The sequence below is a fragment of the Lynx rufus genome, unplaced genomic scaffold (genome assembly GCF_022079265.1).
Source record: "Lynx rufus isolate CCGP_SWC_20201006 ecotype Redwood Valley unplaced genomic scaffold, mLynRuf1.p SCAF_24, whole genome shotgun sequence".
In the NCBI taxonomy this organism is placed as follows: domain Eukaryota; kingdom Metazoa; phylum Chordata; class Mammalia; order Carnivora; family Felidae; genus Lynx; species Lynx rufus.
Genome location: NW_025814839.1, coordinates 7,727,852 through 7,747,546, shown reverse-complemented (window position 1 = coordinate 7,747,546; position 19,695 = coordinate 7,727,852). Strand labels below are relative to the sequence as shown.

The following is a 19,695-nucleotide window of genomic DNA, read 5'->3' as shown; positions in this document are numbered from 1 at the left end:
TTTTTCTCAGTTCTGATTGAAAGGATGAGTTTCAATAAGAGGCTTAACATTTCATAAAGAAATGCATCTATGTTTTGGCCACTCTTTGAATTATGTTGACGCTTTTAATTAACTTTTACAGGTAGCACCACACCAGGATGACAAGTAATGCCAGGTATCTCTTACAGCATTAAATCGATGTAGCCTGTTAGTATATGTACTGCAAAGCAAGTTTCTATAAAATAAATTTCACTTTATTGTCCAATTCCATTTCATTTGATAGTCGTAAACTTACTGAATGTTAGAACTTTAAGGGCTATTTATTTTTGCACATCATTTGCAAACGTGTATCAGCAGAACCTACTTGTAAAACCAAATCTTACATGGAACGCTTACATGTGTTAAAAACTTCAACGGAGTAAATTTTAAAGATCTCATTGGCTTTATTCAGTGAGCCATGAATCGGACAGCATCCCATCTAGCAGATAGAAAGGATCTTTGAAGAGCTGTACAGAATGGAAGACTTTGTAGGCAGGAGGTGAGACAAGGCAGTTATTCTAGCAAAGAGCTGATTGTTTCAGGGAAGTCATCTTTCTCTGGTGGATGGCAGAGGACTGTCAGGCAGAATACGTCATTAGTGGTGACCAGTAATTCCAGACTGACTGGTTGAGATTTCGTTCCTGGGAGAGGCTGAAATTACCCCTAAATTAGGAATTAAGCCTTGGTTGGGTGATGTGGGCTCAGCACAAGTGACTCCATTTTAGGCCTGTTGTCTCTTTTCTTAACATGCAGTTTTACCTTACATGGAAAGCTAAAGCATACATAAAACAATAAAACTGCTGCTCTTCCTGCTTTGAAGGTGGTGTGAAGTTTGTCCTGAGACCTGTGAGGCACTTTCAAGAGCCTGACAGTTCAGAGGAATGTGGTTTGGAGCCACTCATTTGAGTCCAACCCTCCCCAATCCCACATCCCCCAACCCTTTTTGTCAGGTGAGTAGACGCAGACTACCTTTAGTCTGTAGATTTTTGTAGAAAACAGTCGTGAAATGTATCTGAAAAGTTTTAACAAAGCCCATTCCTCTGGGTCCAGGTACTTAGCAGTAGGCCTGGCAAGAACAGCAGTGCTTTTGTAAAACTTTGCAATTTCTTTCTTTCATCCTTTTGCAAGATGTTCATATATTTTGAAGAAATCTCCTGACTTTCCATTCACTCCCAAGTCTTTTGTGAGAAGGAATGTGCATTTTTCTTAAGCACTAAAATTGCCTTACTGAGGAGTGAATCTGTGGCAAGATACTGGCGATGAAGAACCCAGGAGGCTGTGTGATGGTGCGGGGTTGGTGGCTTTTTGGGGAAATTAGGGGTTCCTTGTGCCTCATGGCCTTGGGCTGTGTAGAGTGAGTCAGCCAAGCGCAGAGAAGTGAAGTCACTTGCTCAGAGGCATACAGTTTGTTAGCGGCAGAGCCAGAATTGTAGCCTGATCTCTAGTAAGACTGTGCTTTTCCCTTTTCCATTGTGCTCCTTGACCTCTGACTGTTGTCTGGATGGCCATAATACTTGAGAAAACACAGTGTTGTATTCCTCAAGTAGAGGGCATTTTATCCTTAAAGTCAGGACTTAGGTCCTGGAAATTGGTGTTTTTCTTTATCTTTTAAAAAATCTTAAGCTATGTAAAACGATTCTGCTTTGAACGAAGGGAACTGGTATCTGCCAAAATCACTATTGAGCTTCTCTAGTCATTTATTTTCTTGAAATTGAAATGAAACTTTCTGAACACAGCCTTACTGAATATGGATTTCAGAGCCATAATAATGTTTCTTGCCTCTGCAGATTTTGAATTGATCTGAGTTTGGCAGTGAATTATGTATGTGTTATTTCAGGAATTTTGCACATGCCCTGCTTTAAACCACTGATTATTTTTGTAAAATGCTGTTGTGTGGATTTGGCTCATTCCATTGACGCTGAACTCATCAGATGGCTATATTGTCTTCTAGGAATGTGACTTGAATTCATTAAATGACACAGGCAACAACATCTGTTTTATAAAGCTAGTTTAGTTCCCTAAAACTTAAAATTTTCAAATTTACAGCTTACAAATAGAATAAACCTTACTTCTTTTATGCCGTAAAAAGATTTCCACAGAGTTTTGATGATGACTTATTTTAGCCTTATTCTTAACGTAATTCTTACAACTTATTTTCTTATTGTATTGTTCATTTTCAAGGAAAAGTAATATTAGGAATGTTGGAAACTTACAGTCTTAAATGAGTGGCTCTCAACTTTTTTAGGTCACCTTATCCGTTTGAGATTTGCAGAAAGCTTTGGATGGTCTAGAATAAGCACCTGTACATGTGCTTCTGAAACAGTGTACAGCTATGGGGAGTTGGAGCTCTCTAGGGCAGATCCCCTCAAGTTCATTACCTCCTGGTTGATGTTGGTTGGTGTCTTGTGCTTCATATGTGTTACTAAGTATGTTAATAACGCTGGTGACTCTGTACCAAAGTTACCTTCTTTATGTACAGATTTTAGATTTATAGAATATTGGAATTGCTGTTAAAAAATAAAGTATTTTATGATGTTGATCCATTTACGTATCATTTATATTTCTCTGTTGTATTGTCTATTTTTATTCTTTTCCTCTTCCTTGTGGTTTTTCCAGGGAAGGAAACCTATCCATCTCAAGGTTTCTTGATTTATTATCCCAGCACTGATTTGGATACGTTTGATGAGCAAGGTTTATATGATAGATATATGGTATTAAAATAAAAATATGTTTGTCAGATTTCATCTTGGGAGGTTTGTTCCTTTATGCCTCCTGTGTATAACATTTCCAAGTGGTGTTTTCAATTTGGGATAGAATATGTTAGAGAAAATTGGGACTTAGGTAGAGGTAGATACTCTCCTATGATAAACCATAGGGCTTGTGTATCAAACCAGTGGATGTGCATTATTATGTGTAGCCGATCCAATACTCTTTCTTTTTTCTTTTCTTTCCTTTTTCTTTTTCTTGCAATGTTTTGCTTACTTTTGAGAGAGAGGGAGGGTGTGAGCGGAGCAGAGGCAGAGAGGAGAGAGAATCCCAAGCAGGCTCTGCACTGTCAGCATGGAGCTTGATGGGGGGCTCGAATTCACGAACCGTGGGATCACGATCTGAGTTGAAGTTGGACACTCAACCAACTGAGCCCCCCAGGTGCACCACTCTTTTTTTAAAACAACATTTTAAAAAGTTTTAAGAATTTATTTTGAGAGAGCAGTAGAGAGAGAGAAAGTGCACAAAGCGAGAGAGGGGAAGGGAGAGAGGGAGAGAGAATCCCAGTCTCCCGTCGATCATGACTTGGGCCGAAACCAAGAGTTGGACGCTTAACTGACTGAGCCGCCCAGGTGCCCCTGACCTGGTACTCTTTGTAGGGGCCGTGTTCTGTGGCAGTGTGGAGTCTCACCAGCAGCTTCAAGGCAAGCACATGTATCTGCTAGCTAATTCTGAGGATGGCTGTTCTTTTGTAACATCTCTTCAAACTGGATTTTTATTTTAAACTCAGAGGATGGGTCCATTTACTTGCCAGCCCACCCCTTGAAATGATAATGGCAATAGCTATCGTATCTGCTGTGTGACAAGAATTTTTATGATATTCTCTACCTCCAGCCCTTTATTTAAAAAACTTTAACTTCCTGACTACTTCTCATTTCATCATTTATCTTTAATCATTAAACCAACTCAGATTTATTGATGGGAAATTGAGGTTCAGTGAGGGTGCTGCCTTTGAAGTGTGCTTAATAAGTATCACTTATGTTATCGTGGGCTTTATGTACCAGAACTGTTTGCTCGCTGTATTTCTTTCCCTCCCAGTGGGCTATAGGTGTATTGAGGACAGTCTCCATACATAGTCCTAATACTAGTGATATAGTGCCTGCTAAGTTATTAAGCAATAGTTGAACAATTGCTGGTTGAATGAATTCCCATGAGTTTTACAATTTAGACCCGATAAGCAAAATTATTTTTCTTCACCTGTTTCTCTCATCAAACTACAAATGGTGTTTTACTAATAAGTGTGACAGTTTATTGTGAATGTAATTGATGTCTTCGTTTAGCATCATTTATACAGTATGTGATGAGGAAGGTGGCTAAAATGTATGAAATTGTTAACATTGTCAAAAGTACAAAAGTGCCTTGGAAATGTTGAATGGCTGCCATTGCTTTTTTTTCTGGTCTCAGAAGGAAATGAGACACTTAAAAAGGCAGAGGATTGTGTCACTTTATCAAACAATCTTACATTAGTAAGTGAATTTAATCACATATGATTCTTTAAATAGGGTGTTTAAAATGTTTTCTTCTCTTCTATTTGAACTATAACAAAGTAATTTGGCTTACTGCTGATTTAAATGATAGTACTTAGAAGACACAATCTGGGATTGAAAATGTTCGTATAGTCTTGAACCTTCTAAGGAAGGAATATAATTTTCTAATTAATGCCCTTTACTGTGTAAAGATAGTCGTTTTAGGTGATTAGCTTCCTAAATGTTGCAAGTATGATATGAGGGCAAATATATTTCCTTATTTTGGGGGATGTGGGCAAGGGTAGGATTTGATACTGGACTAAAATATTATTTTTCCTATTACATGTTACATGTTTGAATTAAAAAAAAAAAGCGTTTAGTAAGTATGAAGTTCCAGTCTTAAAATTTGATGACTGTTTAACCAAATGGGAGCTATTTTCTGAAAGTGCTTTAGGACAGTCAAGTGCTAGTGCTTTTACACGCTTATTCAAAGTACAAATTTAGGCGTTTGATGAAAGTATTTTCTGAGAGAGAATGCTTCAAAGTCAGATTAGCAGCTTCCGTAAGCCTCCAGGGTGACACAGTTTAAAGTTTCGTTCCTCTAGATAAGGGCTTAGTGTGTTCTGCAGATGCGGGTGTTTATTGTTCGAGGAAAAGCTGTTTGACATGAACATAAAGTGTGTGAAACCTGTGTCACTTTTATGTAAAGTCTTTTCTCCACTTTCTTAGATAGAGATGGCTAAGATTATGTTTTTGAAATCTAAAAATCAAAATTTGCTTCGAGGATAACACCTGTTTTTGTGGCGGGCTAGTGTTATATAAAATGGGTCTGCCCTCTTGTGTAAAAGCCCATAGAGAGCATATGGAAGAGACGAGGGCATAGATGGGACTGCACAGGGAAGGGAGTGGTTAGATGGCCAGTTTGGGAGGCTTAGAGCTTAGAGGAAGAGCAGCAGATCAGTAGATGATGGCTTCTTCTCTGAATGGATCAGACCTCTTTACAGGGTCCAAGTCAGTGTATCAAACTGTAGATACATAATTTTTGCTAGTTCCTAGGGGCAGAGAGGGTGGGAATAAGGACCTAAAGAGAGGTAGTAGGAGACCTTAACTTTGTGTAATTGTACTCAAAGTCTTATGTTTCTTAGAATCTGTGTCTTTATCTAAAGCTATGGCTGTAATTCATTTTACTAATTTTCTTAAAGCGTGCTCATGCATTCAGTTTTTATTATTCATCAGACAGTTTTTGCATGCTTATTATGTGGAGAGCTGTGATTGTAAGAGGCATTTCTTGAGGTCCTGCCTTTAAGGAACTCTTAGTCTAGAGGAGGCGTTGGAGGCAGGATGACTGACACAAGGAAGAGGTTAACTATCAAATTAAGTGATGACAATAACTAACATTCAGGATGTTTTCTGGTTGAAAGACTCTGGGCCCTCAGCTCCATGAGTGAGGTTGTCAGGCAAGTCTCAGTGTGCAGAGGCAGGCCTGTACTTCAATGTGGGCTCATAGGAGTGAAAGCAATTTATTCTACTTGGTTATGGATGGAAGCTTTGCACAAGTAGGTGGGACCTATTGCCTTTAAAGACTAGGATTTCACTAGGCAGGGAGGAAGGAGAAGCCACGCAAAGCTGACAACATAGCATAAAAGGCATGGTTTTTGTTTTTGAGTATATGACATACACAGGATACCTTGAATACTCTTGGGTTACTTGAACATTGAGTTTTAAGTCAAGGAGGGGAAGGAAAGACAGATTAAGGTTAAGGTCAGGCTGTGATGTAAGATTGTACATTTCAGGCCAAAGTCGGAGAAAAGATGAAATGGCCTAATTCTTTTTTTTTTTTTTTTACTTATGGTTTAGTTCTTTAATACTTTTTTTCTTTTCTTTTTGCATTCATTAAAGTTCTTGGATTCTTGGTGTGTGGAAGAAAACTAACACGTAACAACTCGTGTTTGGGTTATCTGTCAAATACTGTTGAGGGTATTTCGTATTGTTAATGAATGTGTGATTTCATAGGCATTGTCCAAGTGTTCTCTTATGTAAAAATTTTCTATCAAAGTGATTGCTTTTATGTGAACTTGTTAATTGTTTTTTTTTGTTTTGTTTTTTTTTTTTTGTTTTTTTTGCTTTTTATAAAAGAGGATGGATTGCTGGGTGGTAAATGCCAATTTGAAATGTTATCTTCCTTTTATTAAAGAATCATAAAGTGTTGCTTTCTAATTTTTATGGTTTTAGCTAGCAGCTGGTGAATTAACTGCTTTTGAAGCAGTTGGAGCTCCCATTTTTATCCAAGAAGAACATCTTCCTGATGAAAATAGAGTAGTGGTTGTGCTAAATGACTGAAGAATGGACAAAGAGATAAAGCAGAGAACAGAGATAAGAGTTTCTTGTGGCCGCAAGCTAAAGGCCCACTGACATTTGCAGATAACTAAAAAGCACGTGGTGTGTTTCTCCTACCGTCAGATAGATGCTGCCTGAGCTGTACTCTAGCTATGAGGCCAGCCCCTTCGCTGCGTCCCCAGGTAGGCTGCGTGTCGTTGGCCGCGTTGTCATCCACTAGAACTCCAGGCAAATTTATGGATCACGTGGGTGGAGATTTGGACTGAAGTAGAGTGAATATGCTGTTTATCACCAGCAAAGAATATACTTTGTCTTGCAGGGTTGCTGAACTGATGTTCTGTTTATAGTTTGTGTTTCCGATTTGTGTGGTTACTTTTTTTTTTAATTTTTTATTTATTTTTTTTATTTTTTTAAATGTTTATTTATTTTTGAGACAGAGACAGAGCATGAACGGGGGAGGGTCAGAGAAACAGACACAGAATCTGAAACAGGCTACAGGCTACAGGCTCTGAGCTGTCAGCTCAGAGCCCGGCGTGGGCCTCAAACTCACGGACCGCGAGATCATGACCTGAGCCGAAGTCAGATGCTTAACCAACTGAGCCACCCAGGCGCCCCTGTGTGGTTACTTTTTAAACTGTGCTGTATCTTTGAAAGACTCCTAAAGAAATATATTCTCATCAAAATAAATGATTATTTTGTAATAATCATTATAAATAAAATACAGTTGTTTGAAGCCAGGTCTGCGTAAACTAAAATTAATGCCCTTTGATTAATTTAGTATTTCCACTACAACACAGAAAACTTTAACCAGTTGTGTATCTTGACCAGTTCAGATAAAATCATGGATTCTTCAGCCATATAGTTAGCTGAACTACCAAAAAGAGACTTAAACTTCATAGTGTAAATGTAGCCTCCCTTGTCAGCATTATTCCTTTTCTGACTACTTATTTTAAACTTAGAAGAGTTAATAGGCGTTTTTTTTTTTTAATTTTTTTTTTCAACGTTTATTTTATTTTTGGGACAGAGAGAGACAGAGCATGAACGGGGGAGGGGCAGAGAGAGAGGGAGACACAGAATGGGAAACAGGCTCCAGGCTCTCAGCCATCAGCCCAGAGCCTGACGCGGGGCTCGAACTCCCCGACCGCAAGATCGTGACCTGGCTGAAGTCGGACGCTTAACCGACTGCGCCACCCAGGCGCCCCAGTAGGCGTTTTTGATTGAGTAATTTGTTATAGCACTTGTTTGGCTTTTGGTTTATATATGTGATGTAAGTTAACCAGAAATTGTATTCTTTGTTGGGAATTCTATTACTCAGTCCTGCAGTCTACTATTCTGGTAGTCTTCTGCCCCAGTCCCAAGTTTTTACCACAGTTTTCAAAAGAAAAGCACTCTCATCTCATGCCTCATTTCTCTGGGCATAGAAACTGAATTTCAAGGACTGTTGAGTTGCAGCCGAAGACTGGGCCAGTTAGACTCTTTTGTTAATTGCACCTTATTTATTGGCCCTCCATGTCAGCTTTGCTCTGTGGAACCACCTGGAAGATCTCTGTGGTGTTCTGGGGTAGCATGGGAGTTATACAAAAAAACAGAAACAAAACTTTCAAAATATAATTTAAAAATTAGGTTAAATGAATTAACATTTTTTTCCTTGCCACTTGAAAGTTAGATTATATGTTACTTTACAGTGTCCCCTTTATGTAAATTTGTTAACATTAATTCATCTATCTGGGTAATACATGATTCGGTCGTATTCTCTTTTCTGATGTAAGGCCAATCTCTTGCGATTGCTTTACTTGTTCTGAAACTGCGGTTAAATACATTTTGGAGCCTCTTTATCTGTACTTTATATGTGTATTTTTAAAAAATTCTTTACCTCTGCCACATCCTAAATTCATTATTCTAGTTCCTTAATTCCTTTTCAATTTTTCCCATTTAAACTTCACCCCTTCTATTGAATTTTCAATTTTAGTGCTTGTTTTAAATTTCAAAAATTTATTTTCAAGCTTTCTAAATTGATTTTCTCATTTCCACCTAATCTGGTTTCACTTTTGCTTGTTTCATGGTTTTTATCCTTTTATAAAAGAAATTTAATAACTTTTCTTATGTTTGTTTATCTTTTAGGAACTATTAAACATACTATTTGCACGCATCTTCCAGACTTCTCTGATTCTATTTTGTTTGGAGGGATTGCATATTTTGGTTGCTGTATTTGTAGACTTACTAGTTTTCTTCATATGTTGTGGTACAACCTGTCAAGTCCCCCCACCCCCCACAGCCCCTTCTTATCGGTGGTTTTGCAGGTGTTCTTAAGTGGCTCTCCTGACTGGGTCCCCCCTTCCAAAACCAGATCTTAGACTGGCAGGTTGGAGCACCTGCCCCTCTATGATACTGTGTGTATCTTTGTACTCTTGGCTAGGCGACTGAGTGGTGTGGCTTAGGCCCTAGTGTTATGTCGTGTGTGGTCTAACTTTTCTAGGTGCTTGACTTAAAAGCCGCACTTCCCATGCACACAGCTTACTTACCGTCCGGGTAGCTGTTAGCAGCAGTTCTTTTTCAGCCCAGTTTTGACTCTAGGCTCTCATCCTGGGTGGGCCTTTTTCATTCCCGTTCTTACAGGGTCTGAAGTCCAGGCCTCCCTGCTACCCTTCTAAAATCAGACCGTAGCAGGTTCACAGCTCCAGCCCCTCTTATTGTTGTGTGTTTCTGTTTGGTGGAGGTGTTTGTCTTTTTTTTTTTTTTTTTAAGTGTAACCATGCCTTTTATTTTTAAATTAAAAAAAAATTTTTTTTAAGCTATGCCTTTTAAATTTCTCTTTCTGTATTTTATCTATGATTGTTGTGTTTATGGAACAAGGTGGGTGTTCAAAACAATTTTTGAAGTCATCTTGACTGGAAGTCCTGAGTTTTATCTTTAATTATGAGTAAATTAATTAAAAAATTGGAATGGTTCTAGTTTATTATATTCCCAGTCATATTTTAACATTCCTGATTTATTTTAAAAAAAAATCTTCTTATAACATGTAAATTTTTGTCCTTGTGCAGTTCAGCCAAAATTTACTTTGTGGGCTTTATATTTTTGAAGTACTTTTCAATTTATTGAAAGTGAATTTGATCAGATGGGTTGAAGATTTACAGATGAAGTAGTCTTAAATGGAATTATTTTTACTATCCCTGTAATGATTAGGAATCATCTTGTACTTACAGAAAAATAGGGGTGTTGGACAGACAGGGTTTTCTTCTCTCTTTCCCTTCCTTAATTTCCTTCCCCCTCCCTTCTTTTGTCATTTACAACTCTCTTTGTAAAAAAATGGAGTGTAGAAAAGATTCTGCTTTAGTATTCTTATTTTGGTTCTGGTTATTTGAAATCTTCTAAGTTGTTGGAAGGTTAGAAAGTTAATACGAGCTTTTTAATGATGAAATTGAACTATGGTAGTGTCTATTTGCTAATTACGTAAATCATCTTTAAGCTTTGAATAGCTTCTCATTTGAGCGCACTATTATAGGTTTGTTTTTGTTTTGGTTTGGTTTTTTTAAATGAGATACTTGTCACGTTACCATTTTCCTTATGAATTGTATTTCTCCTTTGGACTTAAAGGCACTTTCTGATTGTTACTCCCACTGTTCCCATGATGGTTTCCTTCTCCTGAGGAGTAGTCTGTGGTTTTCATTTTTCATTTCTTTGTACCTTTTTCTTTCATTTTGGACACTCTGGTTATAAGGTATTAGGAATTCTGCAGTTGTGAGGATGAGCTGTTCTTTTTTTTGAGATTTCTAATTTAACTTCGAATCATCTTGACTAGATTTGATAATGTATTTAGATATACTGCTTGAGAATTTTTTGAAGAAGTATTGAAAAATAATTAGCTCACATTTCAAGTTATTCTAAAACCATAAATTAATATGTAGGCCTATTTTTATTTTTTTTAAATGTTTAATTTTGAGAGAGAGTGCACATGAGCATGGGGGGTGGGGAGGAGCAAAGAGGGGGAGAGAAGGAGAATCCCAAGCAGGCTCTGCATGATCAGCTCAGAGGCCATCGTGGGGCTTGATCTCACCAACCCTGAGATCATGACCTGAGCCAAAACTAAGGGTCAAACGCTTGCTCACACAATTGAGTCACGCAGGCGCCCCTGTAGGCCTATTTTTAATTGGTATTTGTGCTTACATAAATTTGAAGCCTTATGTTTTTAGGTTCTAAGACAAAGCACTGTGGGAGGCAAACCATAAGAGACTCCTAAATACAGAGAACAAACTGAGGGTTGCTGGAGGGGAGGTGAGGGAGGGCTTTTAAAGGGGTGAGGCAGTAAGGGGGGCACTTGTTGGGGTGAGCACTGGGTGTTCTGTGTAAGTGATGAATCACTGAATTCTATTCCTGAAAAAAAAAATATATATATATATATATATTTTGATTAAAAAAGAAAAAAAAAGATAAAGCACTGTGACCAGAAAACTTTTACTCCATTGAAAAAAGGCTTCTGATTGTTTAAAAAATAAATTAGTTTAAAAACTATTTTAACGTTAGAATATAGAAATAAGAGTTAGTTTTTCTTATTCCTGTTACTTGTCACAGGCTTAGAAATTGGGGAATCTTGAACTATCCAGTTTCCCGAGTGGGTTTGTAATATAAGTTTAATACTTTGGTGTATTCATGTCCTAGATACATCTGATATAATTAAGGAAGAACAGTCCTGCATTCCTAGAAAAAGTCCTATGAGGTCATATGTAATAAAACCTTTTATTATTGTCAACTTCTAGTTTTCCCTTTTTAAATATGTTTAAGTGAGATTAATTTCTAATTTCTGTTTCTGTTAGTGTCAGTTTTATTTTTACATTTGATTTCTGTTTACTTATTCTTTGGCTTATTTTCCTTTAGATTAAGCAGGTGGAAATCCTTATTTCATTTATTTTTAAATGATTTGTTTAATTTTATTTTTTGAGAGAGAGAGAGAGAGAGAGCAAGCAAGTGGGGGAGAGGGGCAGAGAGACAGGAAGGGAGAGAATCATGAGCAGGCTCCACACTCAGTGTGGAGCCCAAGGTGGGGCTCGATCTTACAACTGTGAGATTATGACCTGAGCTGAAATCAAGAGTTAGAAACTTAACACTGAGCCACCCAGGCATCCCTTGTTTATTTCTAAAGCAAAAATAACTAAATGTATATTTTAGACAGTTAAGTTTTCTGCAGCTATGCTAGCAGTTTTCAAATTTTGGTACACTTGTTTTAAAAAGTATTTTATTATGTTCTGTCATTTGGGAAGCAAGTATGCCTGACTACTAAAGGACTACTTTCAGTGCCTGACACTGAAAGGACAATGCAGAAGGGACTCCTCCTACGAAGGCAACAGCCACAACTTTTCCATAGCCCTGTAAATTTATTATTATTTTTGCCTTCTTTCATGAATTGTATTACTGAGTATTAGACCTTTAAAAAAAATTACCTTGGGGGGGCGCCTGGGTGGCTCAGTCGGTTAAGCGTCCAACTTCGGCTCAGGTCATGATCTCACACTCTGTGAGTTTGAGCCCCGCGTCGGGCTCTGTGCTGACAGCTCAGAGCCTGGAACCCACTTCAGATCCTGTGTCTCCCCCTCTCTCTGCCCCTGCCCTGCTCATGCTCTGTCTCTCTCTGTCTCAAAACTAAATAAAAATATTTAAACAAAAATTAAAAAAAAATTACCTTGAGGCGCCTGGGTGACTCAGTTGGTTAAACATCTGACTCTTCTTGATTTCGGCTCAGGCCCTGATTTCACAGTTGGTGAGGTCTGCGCTGTCAGTGCAGAACCTGCTTGAGATTCTCTCTCACCCTGTCTCTCTGCGCTTTCCCGACACACACACACATACTGTGTTTCTCAAGAATACATATTACCTTACTTGTTTTTCTGCTTTTGTAGCATTTGAATATTGACTATTTCAGCATACCTATTTTAACTACTTTTTCTATTTCTTGCCGTTATTAACAAATGGAATGAATATCATCTTAGGATAAAAATTATTAATACTTGGGGTATATTCTTCTCTCCTTTATCTTCTCCTTGAAAATCCCTTGGTGATTTGAAGTAATTGGACTTTTAAATTTTGATGCTATAGTGCATTTAACTTAAACCTAACATATCTTTGCTCTTAAAACAGTCAGTTTTAATTTTGAGAGTTAAAAACAGGTGCATGTTTAAATTCAGAGTTTGATAAGTGTTTTGCCAATGGATCCTTGTTACTAACAGCACTGCAGTTTTTAAACATTAGATAAATAGTGATTAGAGATAGGATTTTGTGTGAGGTAGTTGATGGGAAATGACTGTTTTTTGACTGAACTAAGCTGTGATTTTCAAGGTAGCAGCAGAAATATCCAGGATAGGAAAGTCTGTCATTGTTTTCATTGACAAGGTCAAATTGTGTTGTTTTCACGTGTTTAAAACAGTACAGTATATCACAGTTTACTCTGAAACTAAAACAAGTGAACTTTTAAAAATGTGGAATGCAAAGGAGTCCTTATACTTCGTTTTGATGAGTTGACTTAACAAAAAGTATGATTGTTTGACAGGTTGGCCAAATGATCATGTTTTGGATTGTTTCCTGAAAAAAAAAAAAAAAGACTTGAGGCTTTTTATGTAAAGCATATGTTGAATAGTAAAGAGGAATGTACTTTTATTCAGATTTGATGTAGTAATTCTTTTTGTATTCACAAACTTCATACTTAACAAAAACAGAATTAAAAACTATTGCACGGCAATACTTCATGAGTTCTCTTTGCAAATTGTGACAGACTTAAGCCCCCAAATTAATTCCTATGCATGATAAGAGCTCTCAAAAATAGTAATGGGGAAATTACCTCAACATGATAAAGAACATCTACAGAAACCTACACCTCACATTATATTGAATAACGGAAGACTGAATTACTTTCTCACTAAGATCAGGAACAAGGCAAGGATGCCTGCTTTTACCATTCTTATTCAGTGCAATGTTGATGTTCTAGCCAATGCAGTAAGAAAGAAAAAAAATAAAAGGCATGCAGATCAGAAAGAAAGAAACGGCTGTCCCCATTTGCAGATAAAATCCCAAGGAATGCAAACACACCACCCAAAAAAACCCCACTAAGTCTAGAACCAGTAAGTGAAGTCAGTAAGGTCACAGGATACAAGCTGTACAAACAAAAATCATTTGTTTCTATATATTAGTGATGAATCTGTGGACAATGAAATTGATAATACAATACCATTTATAATTACTCAAAAAATACCTAGGTGTAGGAGTGCCTGGGTGGCTCAGTCATTTTGAGCATCCAACTCTTGATTTTGGCTCAGGTCATGATCCCAGGGTCCTGAGATCCAGCCCTCCGTTGGGTCCCATGCTGAGTGTGGAGGAAGATCTTCGTGATCTAGGACTGAGTTAAGACTTCTTAGACCTGAAACCAAAACAGGAGGAATTGATAAATTTATTACCAACATTAAAAACGTGTACTCTGCAAAAACCCCATTTAAGAGGATGGAAAGAAAAACTGAAGTGGAAGAAAGTACTTGTAAACCCTGTGTGTGATGAAGAGATAGTATCTAAAAAATGTAAAGATTTCTCAGAGCTCAGTAGTAAAAACCTAAATAGTCCAACTAGAAAATGGGCAAATGACCCCTGGGCGACTCAGTCGATTAAGCGTTTGGCTCTTAGGTCATGATCTCACAGTTCCTGAGTTCGAGCTCCACATCAGACTTCACACTCAGAGTGAGGGGGCCTGCTTGGGATTCCCTCTCTCCGCTCTCTCTGCCCCTCCCCCCACTCATTCTCTCTCTCAAAATAAATAACACTTAAAAAATGGCCAAAGGACATGAAGAGACAAATACATGAGGCAAATACGCATATTAAAAGATATTTAACATTATTAGCCCATTAGGAAAATGCAAATTAATTAATTATAACCAGTTATTAACTACATACCTGTCAAGATGGCTTAAATAAACAGTGACAACACCAAATGTGTTGTAAAGAGAAGAGGTGGAGAGTCAGGATCAATTATGTGTTGCTAGCAGGGCTAGCAATAAACATTTTGGCAGGCAGTTTAAAAAACAACTAACCATGCAGCTACCTACCATGCAGCCCTCCATGCCCTCCTGGGCATGGATCCTAGATCTATAAACACATACATTCACACAGAAACCCGTATACCAGTGTTTGTGGCATCTTTATTAATAAAAGCCCCACATTAGAAACAACACAAATGTCCTTCAACATGTGGAAAGTTAAAACTGTAATAAAGTCATACAGTGGAATCCTTACTGGTTAATAAAAAGGACACACAACAGCCTGGTTGCATCTCCAGTGAATTATATTGAGTGAAAAGGTGAATCCCAAAAGTTATGTACTGTAGGAGTCCATTTATACAACATTCTTAAAATGACTTAATTATAGACATACAGAACAGATTAGTGGTTGCCAGGAATTCAGGTGGGGAGGGTAAGGGAAGTTAATATGGCTCTTAAAAAGGGGTCATCAGGGATCTTTGTGATGACGGCAGTGTTTTCTATCCTGGGAGATACAAGACATTCTCTTAAGATAGTTATGCAAGCAGTTAGCACTGGGGGGCATTGGATAAAGGGTGCAGGAGATATTTCAGTATTACTTCTTACGACTGTGTATGAATATACAATTATCTCAAAATAAAATGCTTAATTACAAAATATAAGTGAATTACTTTTCCTTTCACTAGATAAGGAAAAATAACTCACGTATATTCTGTTTTACTTTTTGGCATCTGTATAGTTTGCTGGCTATATAAAATGTGAATCCCAATCAATATCTGTTTCCATGACTGTTCCTGTCCTTTTAGAGGTGTTGAAACTTGATCTTTGAACAACATACCCTTTAATCTGGACACAGATTATTTTTCCCCTTTATGACTTGAAAACTTAGCTATCCTCAGACTCCTCAGAAAACATGGCTTTAGAAATGTGCTTCTTGGTCATAATATAATTAATATCTCCCTTCATGTTTAGAATTTCTCTTCCAGACTAATAGCAGCTGTGATATGACAGCGGTTGTTTTACTTTGTTAATTATATTATGTATAATGTAATACTGGTGAGGAGTTACTGATGTTAATACAGATTACTGTAGTCCTGAAAACGAGGAAAAAATCCAGTGAATGAGAAAAGTGACACTATTGTTGGCATTCTAAAATTCTGCAGGGATTTCCATTATAGTTAAAATTAACCCCATCTTCTTGCTGTGTTTGAGAGGCTTTTCATTGATTTCTGTTAAGAGGAAAAGCCTTTTTTAACTTAAAAAAGAAAAAGAAAAAAAGCTGTACTCTCCAGGCCCTATGGATTATTAAGATCTTTTAGTAGGCACTTGCTCTCTCTGGGAAAGAGCTGTTAAAGTCAGAAGGAACTCTTGGTATTTGATTAAATGGAAGAGTTGGATTAGTACAGATTCCAGATTTAATGTAGCGGATATTCACCCTTATACGTCCCCCATGATTAACATTGTTCTATTTTCTATATTTTAGAAATGAAATTTCAGCGTATACCGTTTTGCATTAAAAAATGATGTTAGAGGGGTGCCTGGGTGGCGCAGTCAGTTAAGCGTCCGACTTCAGCCAGGTCACGATCTCGCGGTCCGTGAGTTCGAGCCCCGCGTCGGGCTCTGGGCTGATGGCTCAGAGCCTGGAGCCTGTTTCCAATTCTGTGTCTCCCTCTCTCTCTGCCCCTCCCCCGTTCATGCTCTGTCTCTCTCTGTCCCAAAAATAAATAAATAAACGTTGAAAAAAAAATTTAAATAAAAAAAAAATGATGTTAGAGAATATCTGATAAATTGAACTTTTTTGGAAAGACATTTAAAAACAGTCATTAAAATATAATTTACGATGAAAACAATGTGTCTAGCATTGTTGGATAGTTAATAGTTCTGAGGAGATAAAACCATGATACTGGACGAAATGACAGTGATAGCTAACATTGGAGCGTAATTTACGTGTCATACATTGGTCAGAGCACTTTTTTTGTATTAACTCATTTTATTATAATATTACCGTGAGGTACAGACTGTACTCTGGTTTCCTCTGTGTTGATGGGGAAACTGAGGCATGGAGAAGTTAAGTAATCTCCCAAAGGACACGTAAGTGGTAGAGAAGAGCATTTGGCTCCTGGGTCTGTGGTTTTAACCCTGACTTCTGCAGAGAAATGAGAGCACATATAATAAAATGTGAACTGTGATTTCATAGGGAATGGGAGGCTAAAATCTGTGGGCTAGAGTCATTAAGTCAGTTTGCGTGGAGAAAACAAAAAACTTAGGACAAGTGTGGGTAGGAAGGTGGTAATAGCAGCCTGAGCACATAGCACTGGATGTTAATAAACATACTGTTCGCAGCATCGCACTAAGCTGGTTGGAAGCTGCATGTTTGTTTTGGAGAACAGTAGAAAAGACGGGTTAAATTAGTGTAAGAACTTTGAATTGCAAAGTGTGGACTTGGCAACACATTTTATGGGCTGCTGTTGAAAAGAACAGCAAATCTATCATAGATGCACTAATGAGAACTTTTAGAACTGGAGTCAACTATGAAGGTTATCACTGCATCTTTGCTCTTTCATCTGTCCACCCTTACTTACTCTAAGTTTTGTGTTTTAGTTTTGCTACTACGATAATCCAGAGGCAGGGTAGTGAGACACAAGCAGTAGGCCAGTATCTCGACACTTGGCCTCGGGCACTGGCTTTTCTCTACGTTGTTAACTATAACGAATGACCTTGTAATGGGTTATTAATCATTTGTGATTTAATTTCCTCAACTGTATGAGGGGCTTGGTATCACGTGCGTAACTCAGGATTTCTGTGACAATTAAGTGAAATATTTTCCTGAAAAAAATAATTTACTGTGCAGTAACTCCAATAAACAGGGATGAAAATGCAGACATAGAAATTGAAGCTTTCCTTATCCCATGGGGTGTGTAGGAAGACTTTGTTTCTTTCTTTAAACTTGGTATCTAATCTCTTCTGGTTTGGGCTTTATAGTTTACTGCTTGTTTTGGGTTAGCAGGTGTGATCTGGTCACAGAACGCTCAGGTAGGGGAGAGAAGACACATTAAGATATGTAACTAACATTACATACAAAAAGGTGTTTTGTGAGACAGTTATAGCTATGCTGTTGTAATTCAGAAGAGAGATTATTGCTGCTTGGGAGAAATAGGAATGCTTTGTGGAGGAGGTAGTATTTGAAAATGATGAGCTTTGAAAAAAGACTGTGATGAGATGCTGAGGTGAAATAAAGGCATGGAGAAAGGCAAGTGTGCAACCAGCAAAATTGTTACTTTTGTAATAAGTGGGCAGGGCCGGGAGTAATAGGTAGTAGATCAAAAAAGGAGGATGGGGCCAGATTACCAAGGGCCTTGATGGGTAGGCTAAGGAATTTTGGACTCTGCATGTTGTTAAATGTCATAGTCAGCAATCCTGTAGATTTTTCATAAGGTATTAACCTAATGACAATTTTAGGTTTGCAAAGATCTTTGAAACATCTTTGGAAGATTCGTGTTGGAAATAACAAATCAGGAATGAACTTGTGTTACACTGATGAGTCTTGTTATTCGTATTCCAGTTGGTTATATAGGTTTCTCGTATTTTTAAAAATAAGAAAGGCATCGTTGCCTTTATTGGTTCCTTCTGGTTATACAATAATATTGCTTTCTACTGACTACTTTGTAGGAGGGTAAACATTTTGTAGTTTTTCATAGTTTGATTAAATCGAGTCCCAGTTTTCACCAGTTACAAAGTTTAGCCACATGAGATACTTTAAGAAAAAGATGTCTGTATATTAAAATTTCTTGGTGTACATTTTTGATAACATTTATGTGAGTTGCCACCTGCTGGTAATACGACACAAGTCTTTTGTATGTGCTTGCTGGCTTTTCTTTGGCCTTCTGTGATTCATTAACACTGAAGTGAATTCTGTGATGGTATTCCTAAGTGTTTTCTTTTGAAACTCAAATCAAACACTGTATCCTTGTGAGAAATCCCACCACCATGCACAATACTATTTCTAACTGGCATGGGTCATAAATATTTGGTAGTGATTGTCAAATAAGCCTCACATTGTATTGAAATTTTAATAGGAACGACTTTTAGTTCTCTTGTAAAACCGAGAATGCCAATTCAAGTGATAAATAGTTAATGGTTTTTAGATATGTGGTTTAAATCAAAATAATGACTTTTATTGATTTTGTGTGTGTGCGTGAATATTTGACATCAGGAAAGTAGTTCAAACCTGCAGCTTAGATAGATAGAGGTCTGGTATAATTGACATCTCCGGAAATTGTTCAGATTTCAAGTTGGATAAATGACCTATTGTTACTTTACTGAGATTTTGAATGTTTGCCACAGAATTTTTTTCTTAAGCTGCATTTCTTTGAAGCCTAAGTTTTATTATTCTTATTGCTTCCTGGAAAACCTCATTTTAGTGACAGATTTGATTCAAAGCGAGACATTGGATCGTTGCCACTTAGCTGAAAACATCCCTCTCTTCTTTGTTACACAAACTTTACATTTCCTGAAAGTATACTACAGTTTCCATTTATGCACTTTTAAAAACTGTTTTCCATACCGTCCATGTTCTATAACTGCTAATTTACTTCTGTTAATTTTCATTACTTAATACTGAAATACAGTGTCATCCACCACATTTCCTGCAGATTGATTGTAATTATCCTGAACGTTTAAGGTTTAACTGAAGATTGTGACAGCCTTACGAGAGGGTATTCGACTTTCTGAACATTGAATTGCCTTCTTCAGTGTGCTCTCTGCAGCTAATGAAGAGTACGTTTGTTGAAACCCCATGTTTGTTTAATCAGTTCTTTGGACTCAGGACTGAAGCAGTGGCACAGTGAGGTTAGATTGTAGGCGGTAATCCTTCTTAAATGAGGCTTAAGGGGAATTGGCATGGTGGTTTGCAAACCATATTTGGAGTCTTGCTGGCTTCTACTCATTGTGATGTTATGAACCTCAGAATTTTGTCCTAACCCGGTTGTCTCAGACGGTTCTCTCAAATACTTGTCAAGGAAGGTATGTATGTATTTATTTAGTTAGTTCATCTTTACACACACATGCACGCACACACTCCCTTTTTTTTTTTGCACAAGGAGAAT

The 19,695-nt window shown here is 37.5% G+C and overlaps 1 protein-coding gene across 4 annotated transcripts in view; it reads left to right on the top strand.

Annotated features, from left to right (window-relative positions):
* Positions 1-19,695, top strand: part of MED13L (mediator complex subunit 13L) — a 305,008-nt gene that overhangs the window by 72,572 nt on the left and 212,741 nt on the right. Inside the window, exon 1 of one of the 4 annotated variants that reach the window (XM_047088542.1) lies at positions 6,475-6,769. The exons of the other annotated variants lie outside the window; for them this stretch is intronic. Within the exon in view, the coding sequence (XP_046944498.1) occupies positions 6,715-6,769 (55 nt within the window). The 5' untranslated portion in view covers positions 6,475-6,714. Of the gene's footprint in view, positions 1-6,474; positions 6,770-19,695 lie in introns of those variants that run through there. 4 annotated transcript variants of the gene reach the window in all.